At 35.7% G+C, this 22,468-nt stretch overlaps 1 protein-coding gene across 1 annotated transcript in view; it reads left to right on the top strand.

The window, feature by feature from the left end:
* Positions 1 to 22,415, top strand: part of LOC5565309 (cyclin-dependent kinase 5 activator 1) — a 114,890-nt gene extending 92,475 nt beyond the window's left edge. Inside the window, exons 3-4 of the mRNA XM_001649607.2 lie at positions 13,384 to 13,589; positions 17,476 to 22,415. Of these exons, the coding sequence (XP_001649657.2) occupies positions 13,384 to 13,589; positions 17,476 to 17,629 (360 nt within the window). The 3' untranslated portion in view covers positions 17,630 to 22,415. The remainder of the gene's footprint in view (positions 1 to 13,383; positions 13,590 to 17,475) is intronic.
* The last annotated feature ends 53 nt before the right edge of the window (positions 22,416 to 22,468 follow it).

Below are 22,468 nucleotides of genomic sequence, written 5' to 3'. Positions count from 1 at the left end.
AAACAAGTTCAGTTCGAACCATAACAAGTGCTTGAGGAGTTCACATTCGAACTTTATTTCTGTTTTGAAGTCGGAAAAAAGTTCACTTCAAGTACGGTTGACGCGTTCACTGAACTCTTAATTCAAGATCGAAACAGATTCTTTGCACACTCAATATGAACTTTAGTGTTGCTTTGGAGAGAAGTAAACTACTTCTAACGTACCTTCAAGTTTCTAGTAAATATTTGCAGTACGTTTTAGAGAAATAAGTTCTGATTGTAAAATTGTTATCCTTTTAATCAGCAATAAAGTTCCATATAACTATATTTGAACCTACGTTGAACTTCTGAGTTCACATCTCAAGTAAAATACGAGCTATTGGTTGCTTGGGGAGAATCAGCAGAACATAGCAATCTATTGAAAATTTCGGAATCTACATTCAATAAGTCTACATCGAGGAAGAAGGAATAGGACTGAAATGATTGAAAATTCAAAAAGCTGTTGATACCTGACGTTACCACACCACGCAAGTCCTTAATCCATTTTTTTGGTATCCTGATCTTCGAGTAGACACTCATTTCTTCTCCACTTGAAAATCAAGAGATTCATGAAGAGTTTTATACCAACTGGCATAGGCTAATTCATGCAACTAAAAAGCTTCAATGCTTTGGCAAGGAGGCTGGTTGTTGAGTATGTACACTTCTATGTTTTCGATGAACCTATCCAACATTAGTTCTACGGAATAAACAACACGATTTTTAGCTCTTATTAATGTTCGAATCCTCTGAGCAGCAACTCAATAGAGAAACTTAAAAGTATATGGAGTACCGTGTACCAGTTGATTCCGCTCCTAAATGCTTATCTATGATATATACGCGTATTTCGACTATCACTTGCAGTCTTCTTCAGTGTCAGTTACTCGTATCCACTGATTTTTAGTTAAGTTTTTAGTTTAAAATTACACGTTACACTGCGAAACAAAAATAACCTTTCGTGTATACCATTAAATTTTAGAATGTTGAATCTTATGCAGCTTAAAGAAATTCACAAGCACATCACAAATTTTTGCTGAAGGTCGTCGTTTCAGAAAATCATGGTCTTATTGATGTTTCAATGAAATTTAAACTGGTTTATCAATAGTTTGTTAATAAATTCCATCGAGCTTGCAAAATAGGATCTTAACATAAGTATTAGACATAGTCTGATCAAATTGCTGGATTTAATATCAATTTGATCGAATTTTCGATCATGTTTGCAGCCTCCACACAAATTAAGTTGTTTCTTAAACATGCAAAATAGGGCAAACGCTCCCTTAGTGGAGGTAGCTCCAATAGTGGAGGTAGTGTGTTTTGACATGTTTCGCACTTTTTATGGCTATGTGATATTTTTCTATGATGTACGATGTGAAATTGATACAAGTTATCGAAAAATATTCATGAAATTTAACCATAAACCTATTTTAAACAATTATTTTGCTTAAATTTTTTGCTCCTTTGCACCTATACTGGTGCATCAGTACCCATAGTGGAGGGTCCCATAAGAAATCAATGGTTTGCGCCACTAAAGGAACCATTCTTAAAACATACCTCCACTAAAGGAACAGTGTTCCTATTGTTGGTGCAAGGCTTTTTGCAGGGAAATTTGAAATGAATCGTGATTTTTATACATTTGAATGATAGAAGGATTTGAGATCTAACGATTGATACGCTAAAATCATATAATTTTTGATTTTATCACCATGTTTTAGCAGTTTTCGCTTAGGTGCACCACTAATGGTACATTTGCCCTACTAAGTTTTCTAAATAATCCATCTTTTGAAGTAGCGAAAGTATTACAAACTTCTTTAATTCGCAATAATTAACATCCAAAAACCATTAAAGTTGTAAATTCATCACAAAAATTTACATACAAGCCAATAAACTTGGATGAAACTGATAAATAATGAAAATGCATTATTGTATTAAAGACCAAGCGTGCTAGGACGTTTTTGAAAATGGAATAACATTTAGTGATATAAAATAAAATGAATACTTGTACTTTAGGGAAAAAATATTCCGGTGTGTTATCGGTTAATGTATTTCTCGTTGAGTTTCAGTTCCCGGTCAGGTGAGAATGATTTTAGTTTAGAAGTTTTCTCGACAAATGCAAACAAGTGTGCATGTGGCAATAAAAGCTCTTAGTTGATCTGTTAAGTGTTTAAGTTAAGTGGTGCGTGCGCGAACGCGTTGCGATCAAAGCATTTCCCATTGTTGATATTCTGCTTTGCGGGCTCGCACACGCATCGCAAGACGCGTTTACTATGGAGCGCCCTTAGCCTTCGCTAAGTCTACAGGGCCTGTTCACAAACTTCATAACGCTGAAGGGGATGGGTGGGTGTTCTCGAAATGTAACAGCTCATACAAAATTCGTAGAATATCCATACAGAAAGCGTTACGAGGGGGAGGGTGGGTGTCAAAAATGGACATTTTTGGCGTTATGAAATTTGTGAATGAACCCTACATACCTATATCAGTGCAGCAAGTACAGAGGCGCAATTTTTGAGGACCAGTGCACACTGTAGCCGTCGCTGAAAAAACGTGATCGAAATTGTTTTGACCTTGAAAACATGATTTTAGTACTATAGTGTCTTCGGGAAAGTTTTTCCATAAAATAATCGCTATTTTATGAAAGTGTCAATTTGGTGATTAATCCACCTATAAGTGAGAACGAAATTTTATTTTTCGTATTTATGAATTTAAAAATAAACTTTATTCGGGAAAGTTGTAGGTAATATTAGAAGAAACAACTTCGCTGAAGACACTGTATGCATATTTTTTGATTTTCATGTACATTTGTGGAGTTTTTTGTGGAACACCCCTAAAAATCACTTTTTTCATCATAACTTGGTTGGATGATTTTGTACAATTTTCAATTGTTCTAGTGTTATTTGTTACTTGCAAAAACGCATAACTTTCTCCAAAAGAGCATATTTTTATCTCTCATACTTTTCGAGTTATTGAAGGTTTTATATAAAATTTTGCACCTTTTTGACACTAAAAATCATTTGGTCGCGCACATTTCCGCAGTCTGAAACATGTTCATCCAATGGTTTGAAACTAATACTATGAAATGCAGAGAAAGCCGCTTTTAGCCTGCTTTAGCCTGACGGTCAAAAGAAAGTCTGAAAAAATGTTTACTTACATGCAGATATAATTTACACTTATTAACTACCCCCTATATTGGCTTAACTTGAATATCTGGCATCACTGTATCGAATTTTATGCAATGAAATCAACAATGACATCAATCAACAACAGATCAGAATAATCTGTTCAGACAGGTTTACCACAGACAAACAGACTAAATATCATACACTCTTTTCATCGTTCACTTTTCTAACGTTAGTTCCATTTATGAAGTAGGTGGTCAATTAGGGATTCCGGCTCCGACTACTTTTGCTGAATACCGATTCGACGGTACTACATCGATCAGAATCGGTAGGGTTTATGGACAAAAGGTCGAAAGACAAAACGTCGAAAGAACAAAAGGTCGAAAATGATTTGCTTGGTGGGAAATTTTTCCTTCTTTTAAAAAAGATTATCGACATTTTGTCCCTTCTTCTTTGTTCTTCGACCTTTTGTCTTTCGACCTTTTGTCATAGATTCATCGGTAGTACTAGTAAAATACCGATAATGATTTTTTTCCCACCAAACCAATAAAATATGTTATAGTTTTCGTTTGTTCATAAGAAAACCCTATATTTTAGTTTTATTCACAATTATAACACTTATGCATTTTACAATAAATAGTTGATAATTTGTGGAGAAAGAAAAAAAATTACATTTGTTGAAATATTTTAGAATATTAGTAATAGTTATCGGAAATATTTACCCTCGTGTCATGTGATTTGCCATCACCAGAACCACTTGATTGATGATACGATTGGCGAAAGGTATTTATCAGCATCATACAAAATAAAACAGCGGAATTACTGAAATCTTAAGATGATCATATTAAAGATCATGTAACAAAATTTGTTCATACATTTTTCTATGATAACATATTGTTGAATTTATTCATTTGTGGTGATCGAACCCATGTATAAAAGGAACCATTAATAAATTACAACCTGCTTACACTGCTCATCTACACTTACTTGTCCCATTTTCTATGTAAACCTTATGAGCTGCGAGCCAAATATGCGTAGAACGGCAGTACACGAAGGCGATTGTGGATTGTTTCTTCATAATTGTGTAAATATGTTTTAATGCGAGAAAATCGGTAAGTGTGCATTTCAAACTGTTTAATTGCTTTTTGGTTTATATGAGTGGCACCCAATATAAGCATCCGTACTAGCTTTGGCTGAGTTTAAATTTATATTTCGAATATTTAAGTTGTCATTACGATTAATCGATATTTTGAATCGATGTTTGGAGCATCTAGAATCAAATGAATTGATTTTCTTAATTCGAGTTTTTGATTCGATTCATTTTGTAGAAATCGATAAATATTTCTTAATGAATTGATGGGAGAGAAACCAAATTTTTAATAAGTGAATTTGTTGTATCGAATATGAAAACTGATTTTATTGAAAGATGTTGGTGTCGACTGCTAATTCATTCGATCCCATCCCAAACTTCATAAATTTCAATTCAATATATAGATGCAAAGGATTCGATTAAATCGATAAATAGTTTTGACAGTTCAAATGTGAATCGATTCAGTAACATCGATGCTATGGAGAAATTTGCTCAACGCTTTGTACACTGAATCTTTATACGAGGAAGTGAGGTAATTTCTTTCTTGGTCTCTATTGGGCAGTTAACCGAAGAGGCTCAAGAGGATGTAACAAGGATATTAAGAATTGCAGGGAGGATCTCCAGAATTGATACTGACTAAGAATTATTACACTGATTTTTGGCGACATCAAAACCTGTGATTACATCTATTAGAGCATTCCCGAGAAAAAAGTGTTTCCTTATCAGGATGGGAAAATATTTTGGTTAAAAAAGATAACGAACAAACCAGTGATAGCGAAGCTAAAAATAATGATGATAATCTTAAACATAAATATTTACTGATTTATGGATTGCATATGAATTTTAAAAGATATAATAAATGTTTCATAAATATATTATACATTTTAGTTTTTGCTGCGAGCTCCGAAAAATTCTCAAGAAAGGACTGAGACTTCCTGCAGAAAAAATAGCAATAAGTGTTTTTCTGCAAAAAATAAACAGCTAACGTTGGAAAGGTGAACGACGAGAAGTGTGTTGAATATGTTGTCTGTTTGTCTGTGATAAACTTGTCTGAAAAGATTATTCCGACCTTTTGTTGATTGATTATATTGTTGACTTTATTGCATAAAATTCGATACAGTGATGCCAGATATTCAAGTTAAGCCAATATAGGGTGTAGTGAATAAGTGTAAATTATATCTGCATGTAAGTAAACATTTTTTCAGACTTTCTTTTGACCGTCAGGCAGGCTAAAAGCGGCTTTCTCTGCATTTCATAGTATTAGTTTCAAACCATTGGATGAACATGTTTCAGACTGCGGAAATGTGCGCGACCAAATGATTTTTAGTGTCAAAAAGGTGCAAAATTTTATATAAAACCTTCAATAACTCGAAAAGTATGAGAGATAAAAATATGCTCTTTTGGAGAAAGTTATGCGTTTTTGCAAGTAACAAATAACACTAGAACAATTGAAAATTGTACAAAATCATCCAACCAAGTTATGATGAAAAAAGTGATTTTTAGGGGTGTTCCACAAAAAACTCCACAAATGTACATGAAAATCAAAAAATATGCATACGGTGTCTTCAGCGAAGTTGTTTCTTCTAATATTACCTACAACTTTCCCGAATAAAGTTTATTTTTAAATTCATAAATACAAAAAATAAAATTTCGTTCTCACTTATAGGTGGATTAATCACCAAATTGACACTTTCATAAAATAGCGATTATTTTATGGAAAAACTTTCCCGAAGACACTATAGTACTAAAATCATGTTTTCAAGGTCAAAACAATTTCGATCACGTTTTTTCAGCGACGGCTACAGTGTGCAGTGGAGGAACGCCGCGATGCACGGGGGATACCTTGCTGAAGACATTCTCGAAAAACGCAGCGAACAGATCGGCAACCTCCAATCCGTTATGACCCGTGGTAAAAAGTGTACAGCTCCGGGATTAAATTCGGTAGCAGGTATACCAACGCATAACAAACATAACAGACTCGGGAACTGGCTAGGTGTGAGTAAGTTCGCACCCGTCTGCTCGGGAGAACATGTCAAAAGAAGTAGCAACAAGCTCGGGAGCGTTTACTTGCGAGTAACCGAGCAAGGTGTGATTTATTATGGTTTTGAAAGACAAACTAATTGTAGGGTCGATGTACCAATAGCCGCATAGCTAAGAACAAAAAATCGTAGTAAATCGAAAAATAACGCTAGCGTCATTATTTTTACATCACCTGAAAGCTTTTTATCTTGGTTTTGTAGGAAAAATATGAAAACTACGAAAACTCAAATGTTTCTATTTATTATCGCGTGTGCCACTATAGGAATACATGTGCCTATAGTAGCACTATTTCTAATTCCTGCTCCTGTAGTGGCACTAGCATCACGGCGTTGGCAAATAACTTATCAAAATCGTATTTTTACAAAACTTTTATATTTTTCCTACACAGTGGATTAAAAGCTTTCGTTTGATGTAAAAAAAGTTCTTATTTCATCAATTATTTTGTATAATAAAAAATAGTTTCTCTCAGTAGTGCTACTATAGGAACAATAGGTTAACTATAGGCGCAAGGGAGCTCAAATTTTAAGCAAAACTAATTATTTCGATCATTTTTTGAAGAAAATCAAGCTGTGTATAAATGGTACTTAAATTAATAGATTCTGACCTTCATGCCAACAATTTTTTTTTTGAAAAGATTTATAGCAAAACGGCCGTAAAAAGCCACTAGTGCGACTATAAGGGACTGTCCACTAAGGGAACACCGACCCTATATAGACACATATCGAATCATATCGACAGTAAACTACTAGTTTGTAGTCAAAAGCCCTTGAAAACCGTAAATCTCGGAGGGGAAGTAGTTTTTTTCCCAAAAGCACAATATGACTCTGAACAGCTCTGAACACGTTCGCGAATCACTTTTAGCTTCAGTTACTCGGGAGCCGACAGATGCGAGTAAACCAGCGCTCTGACGCTCGGGAGCGTTTGGTTTTGTTTATGTTCCAGTTCTGAAGAAGTGTTCGCCACTTTCCATCACTGGATGCAACTTGATGCTGATAGCTGTTTGTTTTAGTCTTACATAGTTCGACATGAATCGCATAGTCCATCTCTAACCGCAATGAGCCGGCCACCACCACGTAAACAGCACTTAGTCAGTTCACTACGGTACAATACTGTATTCTGTCGAAATTTCACAGCTGCTAATATCAGAACACAACTAGGTGTCTGTGAAAATCAACACATCATAATCACAGCTGCTTACCAGCAAGCTAGGCTGACCATACGTACCGTATTTCACGGGACAGTACCGTTTTCACCATCTTGACGAGCTGTCCCGTCGTTTTATTGAAAATACTCAAATTGTCCCGTATTTTGAGAACTGAGGATATTCCCCCAAAAAAAAGCAGTGCATAACAGCAGTAAAGTAAAAAAACTCAAATTATTTTTGCAAGTTTTTATCATATTCATCTATTATTCTAGTGGTTAACAGATGCTGATTCAGAGTCAAATTTTTGTATTAGTCGTCATGCTTGAGCTGACTTCCTCCTCCTCCTAGAGCGTTATGTAATTTGTGCCTATCTATATAAATAAAAATGGAAGGGTGTTTGTATGTCAAGAGTTGGCTCGAAAACTGGTCATTGAATTTGCGTGATACTTTACCTGTTGAATTTATCCGGGACTCGAACGAGATTTTGCGTAGAAAAAGTTTATGAATGTCTACGAAATGGTCGTGAAAACGGGAGAAAACTACCCAAGTAATCATGGAGCATTATATCATTGCATATATAATGTAGCTGCATTGCCGTAAGCCTACCATTAAAGTAGTTTAAAAGTGGAAAAGGGCCCTTTTACAGTTACACTAATGCAAAAACGACGATGAAGCAATGAAGCAATTAATAAAGTAACATTAGTGCATTGATACATTTGTAATGTAGAGTTAATGCTATATTGTTTGACAGCTCTTGAAATATGTCGAATAAAGGCAATGTTACATCAATGTTGTTGACATGCAGTAGAATACGTGCAATGTTATAATGCTTGTGGTTACTTGGGTAATCTGTCATTTTGTATGGAAGATCGAATATCATTTTTTTATATTCGGGATTCTACATATCAAGGTTGTATACTCGGTATTCTGGTAGCATTTCTGTTATTCTGATAATATTTCTGGATTTTTTCCAGGATTAAACATTATGGAGTGGTGGTTGGGATCTTGAAAAATTCAAAGATAGTATGTCGAATTCCGATAGAAATGTCAAGATTTAAGTTAGATTCCTGGATTTCTGAAACAAAAAGAAGCTTGAATTTTTGAGATTTCAAATCCCAGGACTCTTGGGTGACTTTGGGATTACTCTTACAAATTCCGAAGACTCCAGATATTTGAGGGATCGTTCAAATATTACGTAACGCAATAGGGTTACGGTCCATACAAAAATTTGAAAATTTCCATACAAAAGCTGTTACGTTGGGGAGGGAGGGGGTCTAAAATTGGCAAATTTCGTGTTACGTAATATTTGAATGAACCCTGAAAGGTTCTTGCCAAAATCAAAATAGTTCCAAAACTAAATAATCTCAACACCCTCAAAAATCTACTTTAACTCATGATTGATCATCATAACGAAAACATTAAATAATTCTACTAACACCAAATAAACATGTTTCCGTAAGTTCCAAAAAGCTTTAAATGTTCTTAAAACTTTCAAAAGAACGCTATTTATAAGTTTTAAAAATTGTTTTGTTCTTCATTTGTCCCGTTTTTATCCTTTAACCTTATGGTCAGCCTACAGCAAGCGCAATTGGTCAATTTTTGTTCGTAGTCCTCTGACGTTCAGGTAGTAGGGTTTTGTTCTACTTCGTCGTAAGCGCTATTATTCGTCGTATCAAACTTCAAATGTTCCACTACGGCGAATATTCAAACTTACCTGCAACATAGATTCATTATCCAAGTATAATTTTGTGAAAGCACCACAAAACACACCAAAAATGTAATAAAACTACTGTATTTCGGTAAATAACTTCAGTTCAATTATCCACTTTGCACTTTTTCACCGAAATCGCATGGACGAACACGATTTGAGAGAAATGCTTAGCGATCGACTGAGCCACACCACTTTTCCCAGTTCACCAGTTTCTTCGCGCCCCCGTGGGTGACTTACTTCGCCGGGCACTTATTTTCACTATGGAAAACCTTCGTACTTCTTCACTGAAGGATTTCATTCCAATCACACGCCGTAAAACTTCAATAAATCACCAAATTTTACGAAATTTCCTCAACCGCCGCGTATAATCCGTCGTGGTTGATAATCCGTGGTGATGGCATTCGGGGAAATGGCTTTCGGGGTAATGGGGTAGAATCGCATCTAATGGTGCTAACGAAAGAATATTTTTGATGTTTGATGCCCACTTGGATATAGCTCCGGATAATATTTACATGATTGGAAATACAAACATGACTGACCATATTTTTCGGAACCAGTTTTACGGAAGTGGTCATATATCTGAAGATTTCTAACAAATCTTAATGCGTTCGTCGGCATTCAACTTCCAATTAGTTCTAGTTTCAAGAAAAACTGTTAATATATATGCAGTCGACCCTCCACATCTCGATGTTCTACATCTCGATATCTCTACCTATGTCGATTTTTCCGGTTCCTTCTTCTGCATACATTTTCACTCACCATATCTCGATATCCTCCTTATCACTATATCTCCCTATCTCGATGTGATTTTCTCTCCGTTTGTCGATATGTCCGTTATCAAGAGTTACTAGACTGGATTTTAAGGGTTTAAAGAATTCGCGTCAAAGAAATGACGTCTGTTTATTTTTAATTTTGCTGGCAACGGAGTGATTGTCCCTTCGATATCGAGATGTGAAGAGTATATCGTGTGATACTCTATGCCCAAGGAAGTCAAGGAAATTTCCATTAAGAACCCATACACCTTCAGCATGGCTTTGCTTCGTAGCCGCGGACTCTAACCACTCGGCTAAGGACGATCGGTGATTACTCACATTTTGTTTGCTGAATCTGCAAATCAATGGTGATTAAAACTCTACAGATTGTTTTAAATCAGTTTGACATTTCGACAGGTTGTCCTGTTGAACAACTTTGCCAAAGATACTTCTTTCCTAGGTTTTCTGGATATCGAGATAAAAAAAAGCCAAAAAGTCTCAATCAGATTGGTTACTGTCAAAAAGCTCTTTATCTGCTGAACAGCTCTCCCTTCCTCCTTATCAGAATCTTGATACTAGAATATTGAAAAAACAAAAATGTGACTAGTGCCACCAAGCGAATGTATTCACATCCTGGTTTGCCCGATAACACATGATTTGCTATGCAACTTTGCCGAAAACAATAATCTTGAATCTTATCAGGATCTTTAAATATGATTGATCGAAGAAAATTTTGATATCAGCGACACCAAACGGATGAATTCCCAACCAGTTTTGTCACTGCCAAATAGCTCTTGATCTGCTGAATAACTTTGTCAAAGACGGTTACTGGACGACACCCCAATCTTAATGACGAATGTTAAATTTACTTTGAACTTCGAACTAGCAAAGTGTAAATAATTCTGTGACGCTTTCATGTACCACCTACTATAAGCTTCATACACTTATGTAAGCTCTCCCCACTCAGAACCCAGCCGAATCGAAAACACAGTTGAAACGGTGCCACTTGAACCATGGGTAATTTAATTGGGTGGTGTTTTCATCTCTCTTCGACATTTTCCCTCATTTTCCCTGCCAGCGTACGAATGAGTTGAGTGGTGGTCCATGCCGTCCTAAGTATAATTAACCACCAGCCCATCTCTGACCCTCCATTAAATCGAGCTGACTTTAATGGGTGGTGCGGTCTTGGTGGACAACATAGTAACTTCTGTCCCACTGCCGATAGCGTCACTCGGAGAGTGGACAGCTTTTGATGTATGAACTGTTACAGATGGTGCTGGCTTGACCTTTCGATGTCTTCGTTCTATTCGACGAAGAGTGTATTGGGAAAAAGGGATTCTTTCAGTAATATTGAACACTTAAGTGCCCTAAAATTTCACATTGCCGACAAACTTGAGGGCTCAACCTGTGATTGATAGCTAATAAAGGTACAAACAATATTTTCTTCGATAAATGGTGTGTAGTGGTTACCCCGTTGAGACTATCGAAGGAAACAAATCCAATTTTTAGGTTTAAGTCTGATTCGCTGCTGAAAAGTAATTTCTTTGCATATCTTGATGCATGGGAAACTCCTACAAGAAATCGAACAAGAAAGTGCTTTTTCTGATCGTTGTACGCAGTTGAAAATAAATGTCAGTTCAAATGGGAGCCGCAGAAGGAAATTTCTGCAAGGAATCGGTTAAAAAGTTCCTCAACGATTCCTTTTCAGCAGCAAATCAGGCTTTAATAAGAAAAAAAAAACAATTCTGTTGCATATCAGCCTACTCTTTATCAAAATAATGAGCAACATAATGACCTACTTCTCCCACCAACAAAAACAGTACTGAAAAGTCCTACTTTTCAGTACTGTTTCATAACGGTGCTGAAAAATAATACTTTTCAGTTCTGTTTTGATAGTTGGCAAATTAGTATGCTGCTCAAGATTGCTCAATGAGTTAATCAATTAGTTTCTAGTTCTACATACATCCGTTGGACGATCAAAATTCGACTCACTACTACGACTGTGGACTGTGTCTATTTCGTGTAATATCTTTGCCACCCCCTACTTTTCGGCCCATCCTGTGATTTGAATGATATTGTTATTACATTTAATTTCTACTATGTCATGATTACGGTCTAGGCGTCTAATACATATTTTTTTTTTCAAAATCACCCACGACCCACATCAAATGCATAGGATTGTTCTATCCGGGCTGTTATCACAATCACAAAATTGAGCTGATAACAATGATATTACAGCTTTTCACCTCAGCTCGGAAAATCTGAAAGAACATCGTCCGAAAAGCTGTCTTTCCGGGAATCCCAAAACTCGACTAAACTTCCATTTTTCATTCAGTCAATGGCCCAATGGGGCGGGTCACTGAACGTGAGCGAAAGCAGCGCGGTGCGGTTTCCTTTTTCCGGCAGCCAAGTCTGTTGGCCGTGCTTGGTCGGGTTTATTATTCATACAAGTTTAATCTCTTAGCTTGGGTTTTTTTGCTTCTTTTATAGAAGGGTGGCCCAAAATGATCAAACTACAAATACCTTAAGTTACACCCCTGAAACTAGTTCATTTGGGCACCCAGAAACTACTGTGACAGTTTGAGCAGAATCTGTCAACTCCAATGGGGAGCTAAACGAGCTTGAATTTCATTATTTTTTTTTTAATCGAATCGGTATTAAAAATCATAATCATAAAGACATAAACGTTCCTTGTTTCATTTAAAGCGATCGAAAAATGTACCGTTTTGATTCATATTACGGACGGCTTCAAATTCCGGACACTCTACTTTGTATGGGAAACATTCTCGTTTTAAAGGGTTTTTTTTCCGAGATATCTATGCCAATTCATAATGGTCAATTGCCTTTAGCGTCTCTTCAGTGGTTTGTCTATTTTAATAGATGATTTGGCTTTTCCATTTGTGATTTTCATGAGCTGTCCGGAATTTGAATCAAAGTATCCGGAATATGAGGCAAAAGTAAGAAAGCGTCCGGAATAAGAATCACGAAGAGTCCATACTTTTCTATTTATTTAAAATTATTCATGTTGCGCAATCCAAATTTTTACCCACTATTTGAAAGCGTAGTATTTTGGAGGCTCGATAACATGGAGAAATCATACAGAAAGATTTAATTTATATGCTTTATGATGTGTTATACTTCACTGAGGCCTTAAGTGTCCGTAATATGAATCAAAACGGTATTTACTTTACCTGTTCCACCTCGGAGAGAAACTGAATTTCAGTTTCCAAAAATTTAACTTTTTTGTTTCTTCCGGTTTGTTGCTGTCACCTCTATGTAGATAAGAGAATCTTCAAACCAATAGTGAAAGAAATTCAACGACAACACTGCCTATGGTAGTAATGTAATTGGAGTTGCTTTTCTTCAAGCTCGTTTAGCCCCTCGGATTCCGTTCAGACCCCAAACGAACAATTTTAGAGAGTATGACATAAGATTTTGATTTCATTCTCATATAAAAATGGGCCACCTTATCATGTATAGCCATCTAATGGGTACATTGTTTTCTCATTTTTCTTGCAGGACGTTGCCTTCATCAACCCGGCCAATGTGGTGTTCGTGTACATGCTGGTCCGGGAGCTGGTGGACGGCGAGGAGACCAAAGAGGCTGAACTACAGGCGGCGGTGCTGACCTGTCTCTATCTGTCCTACTCGTACATGGGCAACGAGATTAGCTACCCGCTGAAACCCTTCCTGGTGGAGGATTCCAAGGACAAGTTCTGGGATCGGTGAGTTTATCGGGGAATGGTGGGATGTTCCCGGCTCATCTTGATGTATAATTTAGGCTTTGGTATCTTTTCAAGATTTTTTGCTAGATTTTCACTCACTTTTCCAAGATTGGATCGCTGATCTAATACATATGTAACAATAAGAGATTCTCTCCTTTCTCGCTTTTTTCGATTATTACAATGCATCTAAATTACTTGAATAGTGATAAGAAATCTTTGAGCTATAAATAAATGAAAACCGATTTTTATACTATACTATTAATGAATTAATGAAATTCTTAATGAATTTATGAAGGTGGCTGTACCTGCTACTATCATGGTGCCCTGAATATATTTAAGATTCAAGTGTTCGTCATAGTGCACCTTTCATCTTTTAATCTTCTCTAAATCATCTGTTAAGAAATCTACATTCTTACATACGAATACGAATGTAAACAAAATTCAATCCGTCGTACTGAGAAAAAAAAGCTTGTGAGCATCAATGTGTGCGCGACGCTCAACGTAAAAATACGGTTCCTTTGATTGTGTTGTTTTCGCTGTACTGTGAGCAAATGCCATAATTGTACGGTAATAAAGGAATTGTGTTCATATGTTCGGGCTGAATTTTGATGACGAACAATTAATTTTAAAGGAAATTAGTATATACCATCATGCTGAAGGAATGGAGGGAGATGCCCGTAGATCTATCTATTCTAGTAAAACATTTTATTATAGCGTTGATATGTTGTGTTTTAACCATTCAATACACACAGTGAGCCGTAAGTTGTGAGACGAATCTGGAAACCGATTGCGACGGAGTTGAAAACGATACGACGGATTGAGAATATGGTAAGATGCATTTTCTTTGCATTATTTCCAAAAAGCGTTATTGTACAATGCTAAAGCCATTTTGGGAAAGAATTGTTTGGCATCGGTTTGTATCAGCATCATTCACTGTAATACTGGGAAAATTACAGTTCTCACTGATCAATGCTTAATACGATGGATACTAGCACATCACCCTACTTCGTCGATTGGATACTAGCAACATTCATGTTTCTATTTAATAATCTCATCCTGACTGCTTTCAGGAACAAGGCAGGGGAGTATACTTTGTTCTAATCATAATCATCTTAAATTAAAAGCATGAATATCGCTATTCCCGGCCACGCCCATCTTTACCGTAACTTAGGATAGGGGAAGGATATGTTGATGTAACACTTACTTAATGAGAGGCCACCGACTCAGCGACGCCCTCATAAGTGCTACGGAGTTGGGGGTTGGGAGGGGTATAAGGTCACGTCAGGATTCGCCTGAAAAGCTAGCGATGGACCCAGAGCATTTGTGATTAGGTGGTAATTATTTAGTCTTTTGAATGCCGGCAATCAAAAGAGAAAGCAACAGTTTATTTATTGAATAAATAGTATTTGGAGTAATGATTGTCGATTACGCGATAATAATTTTTTTACTCAATAACCAGTAAAAATCAAAACCGATCCCTCCAGGGTCATCGTTTGTAAAAAATAAAGATAATAATGCGCGTAAAACACAAACATAGCCGACCGTAAAAAAAAATAATAACTAGGGAAGGTGTACCGGTATTCGCCATGTACCAGTTATTCGCCACCCCAGATTTTATACCGTTTTACTTCATATATGGTTGCCAATTGTTTAGTGTTTGCTAAATTGCTTTGAGATGATACGGAAACATTCTTGGAAACCGCAAAATTTTCTCAGAAAATAATAGAAAAAAATCATTTTCCTTAAACTTTTAGCTCCTTTGCACCTATTTTTTGCCACCTGTTCCTGAATTCGCCACCCTCCATAAGAAATCAACGTAAGTGGCGAATTCACGAACCGAAATTAAAATCGTGGCGAATACTGGTGCAAGTGGTCCAGTATTCGCCACCACCATTTTTAATACAAAAACAAAGTTTCTGATTAGTTTTTATATTTTCCCTGCTGAGCATGGATTGAAAGCTTTCGTTTAATGTCCAGACAGTAACCAAAGGTCTTTTGATTTATAAATAAACAATATTTTTCCTTAGGGTGGCCAAAACTGGTACACTTACCCTACCAATAAAAAAGGAGTATGGTTTCTAGGATGGTCGAAAAAAGAAAGGAAGCGCGTTTGAACTAAACAGTGAGGACAACACACTCTGTTTTTCTGGCTCAGAATTATACAAAAAGCAGAATCGATCCCTCCAGGGTCATCGAACGGTTAAAAAAAGCACCCACAACCAATTGTAAGCTGCGTAACACCCGCCCGGACAAAACACGCGAACCGAACAAAAATATCAAACTCCGAAAAAACATTTTTCGTTCAAGAAACGACCGGAAGTTCCACAATGCACAAAAAAATAAAACTTACAAAAGAAAAAGTATCAAACTGGAACAAACTCACCGGATTGGTTTGCCAAAAACTATTTGATTCACAGTACCGTAATCCGGGGGCAAATTGATCACTGGGGTGAATTTGATCAGGCCGGTATCAAATAGCATTTCCTTTCAAGGATGCTTGATACTTCATTGGCATCACAGACATTCCTTGTTGTCTAGTTTATAGACGTCTAATGATGATTTTAAAATATTTCATTTTTATTAAGATCAGTGTTCCATAAAAATATTCACAGTTTTTGAAGGTGTTAGGAATACTGTTGGAAATGTCGTTACTAAACAATCCACTGGTGCTAAGCCTGCATGCAAACTTTGAGTGTTAAAAATGTTGTGTAAGCTTCAGTGTGAACTGCTGAACTCATTTTTGAAATCTCACAGCATTACAAGAATAGGTTTTTACTCATAAAACCGTTTATTGTTGAATTACTTGCTTATTTCAAGGAAAATTGCATACTTTTAGGCGTTTTATGCAGATTTACAAACTTCAAATTTTGCAATAAAATTGTGATATACACGAGTTGTAAGAATTTTGACATCATTTTCTGATTCAGGAGACCCAAATTTAGTAGATAGGGAAATTTTACATTCGCAATTATGCTTTTTTTATATAGTGATCAATTCCGCCCATTGTGTCATTTTTAATTTTTGATATTGAAACTAATTTTATGATATGTTAAATTTTTGTTTCACAAAAAAATCGATAACATAAACTGATTGAGATCAATGAAGTACTGATTTTACCGCAATAAATTAGACAATATTTGAATTCCAAAGGATAACATGACAAAAAGTTGTGAAAAAGTGATCAATTTACCTAGAACACGAGTCAACGAAATCACTTATCCATTCTTCAATTTTTCCACTATCACTTTTCGAACATAACAATTGTATTCTAATATTTATAGATATTAAAACCAGGATTTTTTTTTTCAATTTGACGGCAGTAAAATCATTCCGAGTCCGATTTGAAGCACGCTTCGATCTTCCTCACTGGCCATCATGTTTGTAGAATCTACAAACATTTCAGGTTGAATTCAACAATTTAGATAAAAAACGTCGAGTCCTAGATACTGAAGACGGCCTTACAGCAGAGGTCAAAGTACGCGTATCTATCAAAGGCTACATACTCTAGTGGAATTAAATGATACATTTCGTAGTAAATTCGGTTTTCGTTTATTTATAGATATTCCACTAAATAGCTCGAAAATTTATCATCATTTTTTTCATAGCCGTCAGATGACAAACATGGTATATTCCTTAAATTTCAAATTTGAAAAACTTTTAAAAAATGAAATTATTCTTTGAAAAATGTCAAAATTTCACCATGTTCACATAGTTTAGAGTGAAGATCTAGCGAAATCACAAAGAATATGAAGTGGAAAGACAGTTGTTGTTTTTGCAATTTGTAATAATATAAAATACAAAGAATCGCGAATTTAGCACATTGTTTGCGATTTGCTGTTTTTAATCTTTATGTACAAAGTTATAGACCTTTCATCTTACATTCCAGGTGTCTGCTGATCGTGAACCGGCTGTCCTCGAACATGCTGCGGATCAACGCTGAACCGGGCTTCTTCACCGAGATCTTCACCGAACTGAAGGCCTGCGGTATGAACTCGTCCAGTTCGAACCCCAACGGAAACCTGCCGTGCGGTGCGGCTTGACGCAGTAACAGCAGCAGTCGCCATCCCCGAGAGGTTGTTGTCCGGCTGTCGATTGCCGGTCAGCAGCAAAAGTACCAGCACCAGACGACCCTCCAGGAGCTGACCAGTGTCGTTTGAATGGGAACGACGACATGACTTCAGCCCGAATAGATGGCCAGAGTACAGCGCCCCCAGCCATCAACCAACGAGAGCTCAGCCTACAACAACAGAAACTATCACATGTCACTACTACCATAGCAGCAATCATTCTAACAAACCGACACACTATAGTTGAAACGGGTTCAGTGGTCTAAACCCTAGAAGGGTGATATCCTTCTTCAACCGTATAGATGTATGTGTGTGTTCCGTTCAACGCCATATTACAAATAGTAGCCTCCTCATCATAAACCGAAACAATAGCAAAAAATAAGAGAAGAACAATTGTGCTAGAGCTTGGGTGAAAGTTCTCAAACCAACGAATGCGAAAACTATCGGTCTTACGAGGGTCGGACAGTCGGAGTAGTGCAGTAATTCACATTGAAGTTAAATAGCCATACAAGACACAAACACATTCTTAGCAAGGGGATTACCACAAGCCATTTTTGTTTCGTTACCAATCCATTGGAAAACAGTAGTGATTCCCAAAGATTAGAGTAGAAGATACGCAAAAATAATAGACTCTTTGAAGTTTTCCCGAAAACTGTCGAACAAGGTCGGTTTTGAATTTAAAAGACAACCGTTTGTAATTACCAGGTCGTATTCTCAATTCCTCCATGAATTAAAAGTTAAACGTAAGAAGTTTGGCAGAAATAGAAATACGAAGGAAGAAAACCCAACAAAATGTGATTCGATGAAATTATATTACTATTAGACGAAATTTATGAAGTTAGGATTACCCGGAAACTCCATCACCAAGATGGAACTGATTCTCAAATTGAGATGAGATGATTTAGATGGTTCCAGAAGAGAAGGAATGTTTTTGTTAGGTTACACACAACTTCGTGATATTATTTAAATACTATGGCAAAATAATTGAACAGATCTGCAAATTTTGCTAAACATAATTTCAGATGTATCTTTTGGATACTGGAGCTCTTGCTTAACGTATAAATGACCAGTAAAGTTTATGTTTTCAGTCGATTTTGGCATATTGCGTAAAACGTTTGAAGCAATCTTTTTTTCTGGTCTGATTGGGATATAAATTTCAACAAAGTTTAATAAACTGTCATCGTTCTAATCGCAAATATTCATGAAAAAGTATTTGAGAAGAAACAGCTTTAAAAACAGTGTTAGGTAATGCAAATGCATGACAACTTCTATTGCCGGTCACACCTATCTCCTCCGTTACGAGGAAAGAAAAGGATAATGTTTATACAACACCCATTGAAAAGAGGCCAGGGATAAGGTCTCTTCTTACTTGCCTTTTTGAAAAGTATAAAATTTGAAGTGAAAATAAATAAAATTTGAAGTTATCGAACATTTAAAATAGAAGCAAGTTAAAATGTATAACTTTCACAGCATAATGAAAATTATAGGGCTTAGATTTGAAGGGTTCGATTATTTCTCATCATTTTTAAACCCTATATTCAAATTCCAAAATTTCCCGTTTCGGCTATACAGTCAACATAGAATACTAGGCTAAATACACTGTCCCAATTGGGATGTATTGCTTTTAAAACGTATTAGAAAAACGAGATTTTTTTTGCCAAAATTTAAGACAATTTTAAAAATTTGAACGATGAAGTCTAGTGTGAACGTTTATTTTATACATCTCCGGTTTAAATCATCATTGATCTATCGTTTGACAAGTTGTATCGATTTGATTTGGAAAAAGACCGTACTTAATGCAAAACGAAACCAAAAGCTACTAGCGAGCAGAACGGAGTGATGAAGGTTTGAAACAAAACCAGAAAAGCCATAACCTAAGAAAGAAACAAAAAAACTAACAAAAACTAGCCGCGGTATAATAACAAAAAAAAACTGAACAAACTTTGTATAGTGAGTAAGTGAATGTTAATGTTTGATTTTAGTGGTTAGAGAAACAAAAACAAGAAAAAAGCAAGCAAAAAGTCGTTGATTATGAAACAAAGCTAATTCACACCTACTCAAGTGCGTGCAAAAAAGTGAATTTTGAGACGACATCGATGACATGTGTACAGAGATTACTGTGAAAAATACAGCGAGCAAAGAGGGAATGCAGTGTATGGGAAACCTTTAATCTGTTGTGCAATGGTTGAAAACGTGTGGTCTAGTTTGGATAAGTTTGTTGATTCTTGGTTTGTCTCTTCGTGGTTAAAATTTGGAAACAAAGTGTAGATATTTCGGTTTACTCTGTATTATATTTGACAATAGCAATGATCTCAAAAATATAGTTTGCAAAACATTATAAATCAATTTAATGCACGTTTGCACATTCCGTTAGGTAATATTGATACATATCAGGAATGTACGTAACATAAACTCGTAACAAAAGAAATCAATTTCAGTTCCCAATGGGTTGAAAGAATCAGTAAAATCAAAATGGAAATGTATCGATGTAGTAATCAATCAGGAAATTTAATTTCTTGGAAATTAATCAACTTCAGCTCTACACTTATAACTTAACCCTTTTTGAGAACAACAATATATTTTTTTCAATTGTTTGCACTTCTACAAGTTGAGAATTTAATTAACAACAAATGAATTGAATTTCAATCTTTGATGGATAAATGACTTAAAGACAGTTCACAAATTTTTAACGACTTCGATATATTTTGGGAAAACATAAGAATCCCATTTGGAATTGCTCAGAAAAGGAAGGCTTTGCGCCAATGCAAATGTATTCATTGATACATTTCTATTTTTCACTGATCTGAAATGCTCTTTATTAATCTAGTTTACATTTGAATAATCCATTATATTAAAAACGATTTTTTCTCCCCATACTCCAGTTGAAAGAACTATAGCTCTCTATAATCAACTGTGAATAAGCCACATAATAAAAATCTTAAGATAAAATAGCAAAAAAAAAAACACTCATACACTGACACAAAAATCCATCCAACAGTTAAGTTGTATGTTTTAGCAAAACAAAAATCGTGATTTATATAACACAATACGCTCACTCTGTTTTTACTATAGTTTTAAAACTGTATCGTGTATATTGTGTAACAATTTCCCAACAATTGCAAAGAACGAATGTAACATGTGTATCAATAGAATACTTTCATCCCATCCCAATTTTAAACCACTCCTCTTGCCGCATAATGCTTAGAACTGGAAAAAATAACTGTAAATATCAATTTCTTCTCTGTGTTTGCTATGAAGCAGAATTTCATTTCCAGTTAAAATAAAACTCGGTTTGGACGCTGAACAACATTTGTGAAACGCAATGGAAATTGGTTTCAATGTAAGCAATTTTCAACCGTTGTCCACACAACCGCATAAAGAGGGCCGGAGTATGTGCAATTAAGAAGGAATGTTCTGAAAAACCATCGTGAAATATAGTGCGACGAATACAAACGAAATTTTGACCAATGTAATCATGATTGAAAAACGCGGCAGGATCGTTTGATTGTGCAATAAAGAATGAAACTTAACTAGAATTAGAACGAACTGTACACTGAAAAAAGTTGTAGTTTGAAAAACAACGTTTTTTGTTTGGTTTTATTTACAAAAAAATACTGAACATGAGATCGTTTTGCGATCTTTGAATGAATACAAATCTTCCAGAAAATTCCGTACTAACTTTCTCTCGATACGCATTAATTTATCTTTCCTTTCACATTCAAAACAAATAAAAATATTTAACCATTGCGAGTTGAACTGACAGAAGATCTTAGTAATTCAATGACATCGGTAGCCTTTCGGTATGCCAGACTAGCATAAACCAGAGTTTCGAATAGTTCTTCTCGGGAACAACCAAGATTAAAATTAGTAGTAAAATACAAAGCAGTTCAAACCAGAAAAAAAGCATTAAACATAGAAAATTCATCGACACGGGAAAAATAATGCTGCAACAGTAAACGTCACGAAAAAAAAATACCTTGAAGTAACTATACGAAAAAACGGGACAAGATAAACACAAATAAACCAAATAAAAATACTGTTGAATGTTGAATACGGATGTAAAAGAATAACAGAAATAAACACATAATAAGAGTTATTAACAAATTGGAACGAATCGTTTTAAACGGAACAGATGGTTTGATCCACACTGTGTTGTAACAGAAATTTTCAAAGTGAAACGAGAGTAATTGAAAACAGAACAGATTATCAACAGCGGCAAAATGGTCATCATATAAAGAAAACTAATCTTTGGAAAGATACACAAGACCAATAAAAACAAACTTTAATGTAGAAACGAAAGTTGTTAGAAAATCCCTGCTGAAGTTGCCAGAAGAAACCAACCACATCAATATGAACCCTGTTTCTGTCCAAAGAACACATAAGCGATTGGGACCGAATGATTGCCAAACCACGAACCACTATAAACATTCCCTATCAAATCACTTTAAATACAGTGAAGTAAAGAAACATTACACCCAGAAGATCAGATAATAAATACGTACAACTTAGGAGGGTGGAAGAAATGACTACAGCATGATATTATCCGAGATGCAGATCTGTTATCTCACGGGACAAATGGAAATATATGACCATTGTAGAAGAATAGTATCCTCCATACCTTACCATCGTGATGGAATAAGGAAAATGAACTAGTTACAACAAGCGGCTAGAAACCCCAAATCCTGCGATACCCAATATTCGACGAAAAATCGGACAGGAGAAAAAGAGAAAAAAATAAAATTCACAACTTTCACGGAAGTGACGAAGAAACAGAACAAAATATTATAAAGTAATACTTATACTGGATTTAAA

This window comes from Aedes aegypti, chromosome 2, assembly GCF_002204515.2.
Source record: "Aedes aegypti strain LVP_AGWG chromosome 2, AaegL5.0 Primary Assembly, whole genome shotgun sequence".
In the NCBI taxonomy this organism is placed as follows: Eukaryota; Metazoa; Arthropoda; class Insecta; order Diptera; family Culicidae; genus Aedes; species Aedes aegypti.
Note: the sequence above shows the minus strand (reverse complement) of the source record. Positions and strands in the feature narration are given on the sequence as shown.